This window comes from Echinops telfairi, unplaced genomic scaffold, assembly GCF_000313985.2.
Source record: "Echinops telfairi isolate 266 unplaced genomic scaffold, ASM31398v2 ScPeMD7_36;HRSCAF=134, whole genome shotgun sequence".
Taxonomy (NCBI): domain Eukaryota; kingdom Metazoa; phylum Chordata; class Mammalia; order Afrosoricida; family Tenrecidae; genus Echinops; species Echinops telfairi.
In genome coordinates, this window is record NW_022103934.1 from 1,083,253 (window position 1) to 1,095,168 (window position 11,916).

At 61.0% G+C, this 11,916-nt stretch overlaps 1 protein-coding gene across 1 annotated transcript in view; it reads right to left on the reverse strand.

The window, feature by feature from the left end:
- Nucleotides 1–11,916, reverse strand: part of DNM2 (dynamin 2) — an 80,267-nt gene that overhangs the window by 14,205 nt on the left and 54,146 nt on the right. Inside the window, exons 7-13 of the mRNA XM_004716835.2 lie at nucleotides 11,305–11,440; nucleotides 8,728–8,795; nucleotides 6,808–6,946; nucleotides 5,893–5,979; nucleotides 4,906–4,976; nucleotides 2,033–2,084; nucleotides 1,176–1,187 (exon numbers count right to left, since the gene is read on the reverse strand). Coding sequence (XP_004716892.1) covers nucleotides 1,176–1,187; nucleotides 2,033–2,084; nucleotides 4,906–4,976; nucleotides 5,893–5,979; nucleotides 6,808–6,946; nucleotides 8,728–8,795; nucleotides 11,305–11,440 — 565 coding nt within the window. The remainder of the gene's footprint in view (nucleotides 1–1,175; nucleotides 1,188–2,032; nucleotides 2,085–4,905; nucleotides 4,977–5,892; nucleotides 5,980–6,807; nucleotides 6,947–8,727; nucleotides 8,796–11,304; nucleotides 11,441–11,916) is intronic.

The window sequence follows — 11,916 nt, forward strand, 5'->3', positions numbered from 1 at the left end:
GGGGGGGGGGTGTTGGGTGGCCCAGTGCTGGGCTGGGAGACCTCAAGGCCACCACTGTGCGCACGGAAGCGCTTGGGAACAGAAGTCCGACTCAATCCTGGGACCGCAGGAAGTAAGGGGGCCTCAGGTGGGTGGGAACCACGCCGAAGCCGACACTGGATTGACTTGGCTACTGGAAAGGTCCTGATAAGGTCCCGTCAGAAGGGCAGCTGGGAGTGCCCAGTGCCTCAGTGGAAAAGTGGGCCCAGACCAGGGCCTCTAAGGGGAACAGGTGGGACTGAGGCCAGTACCCTGTAGTGTCATTTTCCCCCTGGGGCTGTGCTGTGCCCCACATCCCACAGCAGCCCAGCAGGGGAAGAGGGGTCAACCTGCAGCAGGGATGGACAAACGCCACTCGTGTGTCCACTTCCTAGACGGAGTTATTCTGGGCACAGCAGGAACGTATGTTAGGATTGATTAGTGATGTCTGCCACAGGCCAAGGGGAAGTGAATGGGGTGGAAGGAACACCCTCGCCAACTGTTCTCTCTGTCACAAAGGCAGGAGGATAGGAGAGGTCCCCGATTGATTAATGAGGTCTTCCATGGGTACAGGAGACGTAAGTCACATCTGCCCCAGCATGGGATGGAGCATATTCAGGCAAGAAGGCCTCGATTGGTTACTATTGCAAATGACAAAAAGGCACAAGAGAAAGAGTGCTGAGCCAACAAGCAAGGTCTGCCCGGAGCACAGGATGGGAGGACGCAGCAGCCTGTGGAGAAGCATGCCGTGATCAGTGAGTGAGGTCTCGCTTAGAGACAGGAGGAGGGCTGGCAACAGAAAGTAGACGTTCCGCGGGGCCTGGGCAAAGCTTCCGAGGGCTGGGATATATGGAGAGGGAGGGCGGTACTGTGAGCCAAGTGCCTGCCGTCCCCGATCAATAGGAAGCAGCAAGAGGGCAGGCCCCCCACAAAGGTGATGGTCAGGTTAGTGCCCATGAAAATCAACTTATCCTGGGGCAGCGCCACATCCAGCCCCAGCCCTGGCTGCAGTGCAGGAGAGGGGGTGGGTAGGGACTCAGTTAGCCTCTTTTGTGGTTAGTTGTTACTGGGGCCAGGAGAGAGTGTTACGGAGTAAGCAGGGTTTCCACCAGTACCGGACTTGCTAATGTTTGCTACCACGTTAAGTGGGTACTTACCAAGATCTCCCCCTTTGAAAACACAAAGTTAGGGTTGTGGGTAATTCAAGGAAGAGCAGGCCAAGGAAGAGGTGTGAGGGACACCAGGGGACAGAGGAGGGGCAAGAGAAGCACGCAGACCGGAGGAGAGGAGAGCAGAGGGGAAAACAAAAAAAAAAACAGCAAAAGAAAAAAAATTACATGCTATTAATTATATTCATGGTGTTAATATTTAATTCATTATCATTTCCCGAAACAAAACGAAAAAAGCAACAACATACGTATTACCTATGGCAAGCGCAAAGATAAAAAAATTAAATCAATAAAAACCATGCAGTGGCTGCATCCTTTCTCTCAAACTGTGCGAGATAAACAGGAGCCACCCTAGTCCCACACCCCGCCCCACCCTGAGCAGAGGGGAGGCTGGCAGGCACCCTGTAAAGTGACGGGCTTTCTTAGTGGGTGGGGAAAAAAGGTGTCTATCACTGACCGTTAAAAAATCCTGTCACATGGCCAGGGGGTTCTCCATCCCCCCAACCCACCGCACCTGAGCTGGTTTACCCAACATAGCTCCCACCCAGCTGTGACCTGCATGCTGTAACCCCTGGGGTTGGTCCACCCAAGTGCATGGTGAACACCTGGGGTCAGGGTCACACAGCCCTTCCTTTGGGAATCCAGTCCCACCCCTGTCCACAGGCCTGGCCACTTTCCGGAAACAGCAAAAGCTAAGCTGAGCCCAGAAACTGTGGGGAGTGGGTTCAGGGGTGGGGTGGGGGAGTCTGATACTACACAGTTGGCTTCTGGGTCTCCCCTGCATGCCCTGCCAACTCCCTGACCCCGCATCCCCCCAGGTGGAGGTGGCCCGGAGGCTAGGCTACCTGATTGGGGATGGCTCTCTTCTTGTTCAGCTGCGTGCTCCTCTGCTGGGCGCTGGAAGCAAAACACAGAGAAGGCTCATGTGGGGGAGACCCCGCAAGAGGAAGAGGTCTTACCGGCAGGGCAGGCAGGCAGGCAGGCGGGCAGGCGGGCAGTTGGGGTAGCCTTTGTTCTGCAGGGCCTACAGTCCAGCTGCAGGCAGAGGCTAAGAAGTGCCTCCTACCCAGGGGAAGGAGGGAGCTCAGGAGAAGCGGCTCTGGTTCAGCTGAGACTTAGAGGCCCTGATCTCAGCCCACTCACTCCTGAAAGCGCCAGCTACGGACTCCCAGAAGTCACGGGATCCTGGAGCCTCCAGGAGGGGCCAGAGGGTGGCCATGGCGGCCTCAAGTAGCCTGCATCCCAGGCAGACTAGGGGCTGAAATGCTAAGGTGACCATCCGCTCGCTCTCTCTCCTGTCCCCGACCCAGCACCAGGTCTGAGGTAGTGCTGAGCCCTGGACACCGAGCCCAGGGGAATGAGAGGAGGACGATTCAGGCTGACCACCCTCTGTGGAAGCACCACTCCTCCCAGGCAGCTCCTGGCTCAGTTCAGAGGAAAGCCAAGACCCCTCGGGGGGCCTGCCCCCCGCCACAAGGTCCTGCGACATTCAGCCTGTTTTCATCCACCCAAAGCATCCCCTGGTGGCTTCCTGGTAAGGCCTTCCTGTCACCTGCACACACATTCTCCTGTCACGTCTGTGTCACGATTCCTTCTCTCATCGTACTGCTTGGGCTGCGATTTCAAGAACACTGGGAAGAAGCACACCAGCTCATTGCACTTTCTACGGGCGGCCTCTGTGGGTTGGCAGCGGAGGAGTGTGTGTGGCCCTGCCCGTGTGGGAGGCGGAAACAGGCTCTCCAGGTTTGCATTCTTCGTGACACGCAGGGAGCGTCCTGTGGGGCTTTCTCGTGGGGCCCCGTTAACCCCGGGTCAGAGGGCTGCAAGAAACACAGCCCAGGAAGTGCAGCAAGGCTTTGGATCAACAGCGTCCGAGGGAGACAGAACAAACGTGGCCAACACTGGACAGCCCCGGCTGAGGGCCAGTTCTCAAGTCCTCCAGGGCCCCACCCTGAGGGCTCCCTGAAACGCCGGCCCTGTGGCAGTCTCTGCCCCGCACCTGGACCTCCGGCTGCCCTGGAGAGGGAGAGGAGTGCCCAGGGGCTCCCCTGGGCCTGCACCCTCCTGGCAGTGGGCGCTATCCACCACCTCTCTCAGATCCACCTGCCTTGGTCAGGGGTGATCCCTCACCTCCCACCCCCAAGTTCCTGCTTCCTAACCTTACTTGCCTGGTCCCTAAGTCTCTTGCGACTGTCACCTGGTGGTCACGACTCAGCTCAAATGACGCCTCCCGAGGCAGGTCTCTCCAGGTCCCGCACGACCTTTGCTCCCCTTCCCCGCAGCCCCTCACCCACCCCCTCCTCCCAGCTTGCATCTTCCTAACAGCTTGGTTGGTGGCTCCAGTGCCCCTCCTGGCCTGTGGGGTCTGAGAGGGCAGGGCCACATCTGGCCGGCTCCCGGCGGGCGGCGGAGGCCTGAGGGAGCACAGTCGGCATTGACTTAGGGGCCCCGAGCCCCATGCCCAGCCCGATGCCCACCCCGCACACACCAGGGAGAAGGCACACAGCAGGCAATACCCACCCTGTCGCCAGCTGCTCAGTATAGTAACAGCTGGGGTGAGCGGGAGGGCCCCGCCCGGAATCCAGAGGAAAGAGCGGAGTGGTCAGAGGAAAAACAGGAGAGACGGTGAGAAGAAACTGTGGGCGCAGGGCGAGAAGCAGAGACGTGACGGCGGCACAGAGGAGGGGACCTGCGCTCGCTGCCTAGCACACCTGGTGGCTGTGAGGGCGGCCCTTGGACACTGCCTGCCCTACCTGCTCGGCGCCCCCGGAGGGCACTGCCCAGGGCTCAGTCCACGGCCAGCAGAGGTGGCCCAGCCAGGGAGACTGCTCACACCCACCGGCCACCTGCCTGCCCTGCAGGGAGCTGCCTGCTCTCAAAGCGTGCCCAGCACAGGTGCCTGTCAGTGCTCCCTGGGGGGCACATCAACCTGTGCTCTGCTCAGCTCGGGACTCAGCCCAGGCTGTGGCTCTGCGCACACACCTCCCGCCAAGGCCACTAGGCCTCTGAACTGGCCCCAGTGAGCATGCCCCTTGCTGGAGACCACCCGCTGAGGGCAGGCCCCCGGCTCCTCTGAGGAGGCAATGCCTGGGTGGCAGGGAGGATCCCGCCTCCCCCTAGCCTGCTCCCTCCCATGGCAACCCCACGTGATGGACGGCCTTTTCCACACGCCCGGACCCAGAGGCTTCCCAGGCAGGGCTAAGGCGTGCTCCAGCAGCGTGGGCCAAACATGCAAGGAAGCTGCTGACACCCTGATAATGGCCCCCGGGTCAGCCTCAGGCAGCGACCCAGGGGCACTGAGACAGCATGGAGTGAATGGCTCAGAGGGATGGACGGCCCGAGTCCACCTGCATGTCCAGCTCCGTCCTGCCCTGGCCCCTGGTGCTGGCTCTATGGAAGGCTCTACTCTGAGCCTGTATGGAGCTGCAAGCCTGTGGCACGAGCAGGTCCTGGAGAGGCGTCTGCTCTGAGGAGCCTAGCGGGAGAAGCGGCCATCTGTTTGTCCGTCTGATGGCACTTTCTAGACACGGCTCGGCACATTGCCTTCGACTCCCCACTCCGGTGGCCCCCTGGGAGTCACCACCAGCCCAGGACACCTTCCAGGTACGGAGCCAGGAGAACAGGTCACACTGCGTCTCTCTCCAGGACCCCAGTCCTCCGACCGCCTTCCCGAGGGGTCTGTGCTCCCCCACCAGCCACTGCCCCGAGAAGTACATACTTGGCAAACCCAATGAAGTCCTCGTGGTTCGTGTTGATGTAGGACAGCTCTATGTCAATCAGGAGGAGGATCTGGGGGGGGAGAGGGGTGATCGTGAGTCCTGAACACAGCCAGGCAGGGAGAGCGGGCGACCAGCGCACTTCCCTAGACCAGCAGAGGGGGATGGAGCACTGGGCTGCCTCCTCTGGAGGTGGGGTGGGGGTATAATGGGGGGCTTCCAGGTCTCACGGACCATAACCGAGTGAGGTCTCAGGCCGATGGGGCGCCATGTGAACCACCCAAGCAGGTGTGCACGCAGGGTGCGGGGATGAGCATCAGCAGTCACATGCCACTCTGGTGGTCTGTCCTCTCAGCCACCATGACATGGGCCTAAGGGGCCACAGCACTAGACCACTCACAGGGTGGCTGCCTGTGAAGGAGGGCGCCACACACCGGGCTCCCACTGGCCCAGCCCCTGTGCCTCAGCTTCCTCGAGACTGCCGAAGACCAGGGAGGGGACAAGACTCAGCTGGGGCACAGGGTGAGGGGGCACCCATGAATGCGTGAGATGCCAGGGGGCCTTGGGAGCTCCAGGCTGCAGGAGGCCCAGGGAGGGGAGAGGGGGCGGGTGGTCCCGGGAGGCAAGCTGGTCCGTGCTGTGGCTCACGTACAGAAACGGCCCCCAGGCTTTCTGCTCCCATAAAGGGTCAGTCTCTGAAGCCCCCGGGCGGTTCTACCCCGTCCTCTAGGGTCGCCACATGTCAGATGGCATGGAGGTCCCCCCCTGAGGCCACAGACTACATCTGAGACCCCACCCCCACCCCCGGAAGCAATGGAATCGAGTCAGAGAAAGGGGGTCGGGTCACGTGACATTCTGGAAGCCGGCAGGGGCAGAGGCTTGACTTGAGGGGTCAGTCACGGGGTGTAGGGCGGTAGAAGGCATGGCCGGCCTGCACGGGGGTGACTCGACTGGGGGTCAGGAGTGGGGTGGGCAGGCAGCCAGCCTACCTGGTCCTTGGTCTTGCCCTCCCGCTCTCGGATGTGCGTGGTGACGATGCGCTCCGTCTCCTCCTGCAGCCGGGGGTAGGAGCTGAGCTGGGGGAAGAAGCAGAGTGGCAGCACTGCGGGGGGTGGGGTGGGGGGCCCAGGAGGGAACACAGAGGAAAACAACGGGGAGCGGATGGGAGGTATGGGCAGGCCCGCCGCGCCCCCCAGGCCGCCCCTGCCACCACAGCTGCTTCAGCAGGAGGCAGAAATGGGCCCGTGGGTGCCAGGGAGCGCGGGGGGCAAGCGGGTGTGTGGCAAGGCACTGAGTGGGCAAGAGCCAGCAGTCAGAGGAGCAAAGCGGCAGGGCAAGCAGGTGGCACCCGTGTCCAGCCCGGCAGCCAGGGCACCGCATGCCGGGCAACGGAGGGGTCTGGCCAAGCTCATGAGTGCACAGCGGTGCCTGGGAGGTGTGGGGGCGCCTGGGCCGCCGGTCCCTGGAGAACAATCCCTTCCTTGACCTCTGGAGCATGTGCTGCCCCTAGGCTGGCTGTAGGCTGGGGCCACGAAGCTGCACGCCGCCCCCCACCCCCACCTCTGATGGCTGGGGGTACGTTCACAGTCTAGGGCAACTGAGATAACTGCCAAATAAGATTAGGGGGGCGGAGTAGGGTGACCCACCCATCTCATGCTGAGATGACAGGAGACACAGCCCCCACCTCTGCCTCCCCCTCCCCCTCCCGGACCTGGCTCTCTAAACGTGCTCGGTAAACGTGAGGCCATGAGTGGGCAGCGCCAAAGGCTCCCACACCCACGGGTGGCCCAAATGGCAAAGGGGGAACGTGGGTCCCCGAAAAAGGGTCCCCACCGAGGCAGAGTGTGAGAGTCGGTCATGGGAGGGAGTCGGGGGTTCGGCGTGTTAACAAGGAAAGCGGTTACCTTCTGGGAACACTTTTTAATGACCGCGGTCAGTTCTGAGACCACGAGGTCAACGCACTTCAGGCTGGGCTCTTTGAGCTTTACAATCTGTTTTTTCACAATGGCTTCAAAGGCCATGTCGGGGGTGAAGAGCCCCGTCCTGGGTGAGGCGGAGGGCGGGCGACCAGGGACCAGGCAGGCCACACACACACACACACACACACACACACACACACACAGGGGACGGGACACACACGGAGAGAGGAGAAAACAGAGGCAGCGGGTTAGTCAGGTGCACCCAGGAGCCTGTGCCCACGTCTGCCCAAAGCTGCTCTGGATCCGGATGGGGGTGGGGTGGGGGGTCTCCTGGGCGGTGGGGCTTGCTCAGCAAGGGACCCGGCTACAAGTGCCACCGGCTGGGCTCTCCCCCCACCACCCAGCCATGAGGAGCTTGAACTCCAGATCAGTGACATGCATGGGCCATCATTGCCAATCCAGCTGAGGCCAGAAACAGGTTTTTTTGTTTGTTTGTTTGTTTTGGGGGGGCCCCCCCCGCTTGATTTGGTTACTTCCGGTTCCAAGTGAAGAAGCTTTGGAAGCAAATGTGGGCTTTTCCAGGCTGGGGAGTGAGAGCAGCATGGGCAACCACCTGCCTCGGTGGAGTGGGGTGGGGTGAGCGAGGGGCCACCAAGCCACAGCCCAGGGGTGCACAGCACACACCGCCCCCAGGGAAGCACGTCCTCGGCTTGGCCTAAGCGAGCTGTTCTGGGAAACAGGTCCTGAGGAGCCAGGTGCCGCCCCCACCCCCACCTGGGGGAGGCGCTGCAGCCACAGGCAGAGAGAGCAGGCTATCAGCCAGCCAGCCCAGAGTGTTTCGCTGTGGGCACTGGGGGCGTTTTCTCAGAGGAGGCCAGCTCCGGGGTCGCCCCAGTGCCCAGGCATTGGTTGGGGTTGGGGTGGCAGGGCAGCCGGGGTCCCCCTCTCTGCTTCCCAGAAGACAGTGAAGCAGTCAGCTCACACGAGACAGTAGTTGTATAGACACATGCTAGGCTTGGTATCAGGACCCCTGGAGACCTGCCCTCTAGTCTCCCCCGTTTAAAGACCCAGCACCATTAGGGAGCCCAGGCCGACAAGTCCCGCCCCTCCCCATCACCCCCAGTCTACGGAACCAAGGTGCCAGCCCTGGGAGCCTGATACCAAGCCCCCGCGCCAGGAGTCGCCCTGCGAGGGTCCAGTACCTTACTGGTACACTGCCTAACGGTACTGGTCAGCTCCTGGATGACCAGGTCGACGCATTTCAGACAGGGCTCTTTCAGCTTGACCACTTGCTTTTTCACAATGGCCTCGAACGCCATGTCCGGGGTGAAGAGCCCCGTCCTAGAGCCCCCCGAGCCCGCGGGCAGAGGAGGTAAGGCAAAGTACCGTCAGCGATTCCACAGGCACTGGGGGTGGGGTGCTAGAGACAAAGGATGGGGGCCCAGAGGCCAGCGGCCACTACACAGATAGCCCAGGGCAACTGGAGGACCCGGGTCGAGAGGCGGTGGGATGGAAGCAGCCCACTCTTGCTAAGACCAGGAAGGGTGATGCAGAAGAACCCGGGGCTCTCCTGAGGTGGGGAGCACACTGGGCTCTCACAGTTGCAATTCCGCTCCACCCCCTCTCCCTGTCTGGCCTCCTTACTTTCCCCTGGGGGCTCCTGTTCATGGCAAGCTCTGGGCAGAAACAGGTGGGGGCGGGGGAGAGGGAGGGCCTGCGACCCATTCATACAAGACTGAAGTGCACTGCCCTCAAGTACCCCCAGATGCTCACTGGGAGAGCCTCACAGCTCCTGGAAAATACCCAAGACCCCTCAAGGCTTCAGAGTCAGGGGGCCCAGAGTTCTTGGGGGGCGGCTACACTGTGGAGGTGAAGGGAAGATGATGCCCCCCCTGGGGAACCTGCCTGACTCCGTGGATGTTCTTGATGGCATAGCTGATCTCTCGCCGCAAGTCCTTCTCATCGAACTCCATCTGAGGACAGACAGACATGCCAACTGAATGCAGGGAGCAGCCTGCGGCACCCCTCCACCACCACTGCCCTGGAGGCGAACGGTGGACCCTAAAAATCAAACGACGGACTGGGAGGACATACTGGACAAGAGCCCTAATGTCCTGAAGAGCAGGGGTGTCACTCTGAGAATGGGGGTGCATGTGACCTGTGGCAGTTACATAACCTGTCGTCACCTTGAGACTATTGAGAGTGAAGGGGTGGAGGTTAGCCGGTCACAGCTTGATGACCTAATGTGGAGGCACTATGGAGAGAAATAGCTCACTGGAGGCCAGACTCACACACTCTCTGCTTCACCTTCCTGCTGACAAGCCACAAGGAGCTACACTGATGGAGCCAGAGCCCTGGAGCTGGAGGAGCCACATGGAGACGCACGCCAGCACTGAAATGGATCCACAAGACTTTTCACCCACTGTCCTGTGATCTTCCTGCTTTCGGTACCATTGCATGTGCTGTCCGACTTAAGGACTTGATCTAGACTGGGCTGGGATGTTTTCTTAGTGTGCCTATGAACTTGTTTCTCTAGTCAACCCAGACTAACACATGACCGGTGGTCTTTTCCATCAGCCCTAGTGCATGTGAAAGTTGGACGCTGAGCCAAGAAGGCTGGGTGGGGGGACCCACACCTTTGAGACAGGTGCTCATGCGGGGTTCTCACTGGACCACGGGTGGACAGAAGAATGAATAAGCCCAACGGGAAGGCGTACAGTCAGAAGGCATACAGTCAGAACGCCCTGTCCACGCCAGGATGGCGAGACCTCCTTGCATGGAGGTCAGGAGTGACCGCGCCTGGACAAGGACGCCGTGCGCGGGAAAGGCCGAGGGGGAGGGAGAAAAAGGGCAGGCCTTCGACGAGACATGCTGCCACCATGGCTGCCCAGAGGGCTGACGGCAAGCCTGGCCTGTGAGGACGGCAGGGCCGGGCCTGACTCAGTGGCTCACGTGTCACTGTTCTTCACCAGGCGTGGCGCCTGCGTGGACAAAGCACGACAAGAGAGGACAAGCCCCCTGGGACTAGTCCTGCATCCGCAACAGGTGAAACACAGAGCATTCCCTGCCGTCGAGTTTGCTCCGACTCGATCAGAACTGCCCCAGGGGTGCCCAAGACCATCTTGACAGGAGGGGAGCCTCCACCCTCTGCCGAGGAGCCCCCTCCCAGTTAGCAGTGACACCCCAACACAGAACCACCGCAGCACAGGGCCGTGGGGAAAGCAGCTCTTCCAATGGGGCTCTGCTCTGAGCACTGCTACAGAAGCAGAGGCTGACTGAACACTAAGTCTAGGACCTCTTCTTCTTTTTTATTCCCCCACCCCATCCGGATAGCCTTCCATTATCGATCCATTTACAAATCTGCCCTTGGCCTTTGGGGGTGGAACGCGCCGTCTCTGATAACCACCGGTAGGTTCCGGACTGAGAGACTGCACGAGTTAGCAGTGGGCACGAGTACCAAAGAGGAAGCAGGCCGGTCACCAGTGTGCCTGCTGGGACCTACGAAAGACACCATGTGCGAGGGGCAGGGGGCGGGGACAACGCAGCCCGCTTTAGGCCTGCAACGTGTGCTTCGTCCTTGCTGGGTGCTACCGTCAAGGCAGCCCTGGCTCATGGTGCACCCCCACCCCCAAACACAACTGCACAGCATGCTGCCTGGCCCTGCGCTGCCCTCGCTCTAACTGCGTGTGGACCGGACCACTGTGGCTGGCAGACCTTCTGAGGCTGATGGCTCGGAGCAGACTGCCAGGCCTTTCTTCCTCGTGTGGAGGTGCCACTGAGGCCAATTTCGGCCTCAAAGCAGCCATCGACACCACTTTTGGGGAGTACCAGCTGGAAGGCAGGCAAGGATTCCGCCACTGAACCACACTGCCCGAGAAACGTCCACGGGAAGCAGGTGTGTGTCCCTCCTCTAGGGTGGCACCCACCGGTGTGGAGGTCAGAGTGCCACACAGGAAGGACCCTGAAAGGATGCCCAGCAGGGGGCTGAGAGTTGTCATGCGGGGGCTGAGCAGTGTGGGAGTCTGCCTCCTTGTGGTGCATCATAAAAAGGAGGCTTCCATTTCTTCAAAGATGCTACGTGCTCAAGGTAAAAAAAAACATCACCCCAAACACCTGCCAAACAGGGAGAAAAACCAGGAGGATGGAGGGACAGGCCAGCTGCACATTGCCCTTCTGAGCACGCGGAGCTGACGACCCTCTGCTGGTTGGCTACCGGAGGTGTGTCACCTGCGTGATGTCCTTCAGCGACACGCTGGGGACCTCTTCCTGCAGCAATTTACCTACATTTTTGTCTTTTGCAAAGAATTCACCTTTCTCTCTGTGAGAAGGGGTTAAGGGGGGCCCTGCCTCAGCTCTGTGGTCGGCAGGCGGCCACGCTCCCCTGGCGCCCAGCTTTCTGGACAGCGGGATTGGGCCTTGTGGCCAGGGGGAGAGCCCACACACGGCCTGCATGGGAGACAGAGGGCCCCCACCCCGGGCTACCTTGACCAGCTCGAAGGGGAACCGCTCGTGGAAGATGCGATTGATGCGGGCGCCCCCCGAGAGCTCCAGGGTGTCCACCTGGTCGCCCGAGCCCTCGATCCTCTTCTCAAAGTCCACCCCGAACTGCTGGACCATCCTGCGCAGAAGGGAACAGCGCCATCAGGCTGGGCCCCGTGGGGTGGGCCAGCCTCCTGCCCTTTCCCGGACACGATGCCACAGCCCCTGGCACCCGTTGGCCCGAAGGGGGCCAGCTCTCAGCCCTCCCCCCTCCGTTAAGCTAGCCAATCCTGCAAGGAGGGGCTCTGGCTGGCCAGGGCCACCTCTCTACACGCAGTGACTGGCTGCCCGTGTGACCCTTGACCTTCAATGGTGGGGAAGGGCTATCGGTGGCGGTTACACCCAGCTCTCTGCTGACTGGCCACTGGGGCTTCTGGCTTTGCTGCTCTGAGCCTCGGTTTCCTGGTCTACCAAGTGGCTTGGCCCTCACAGTCCCTATGCAGGAGGCCAGCGTGGGGACCCAGCAGTGGTTCTGTCGCATGGCCGTCGTGTGCCATCACAGGAGGGAAGGGGCACCCCGATTGTGGTGATCTAGTCGAGAAGAGGCTTCCTGGT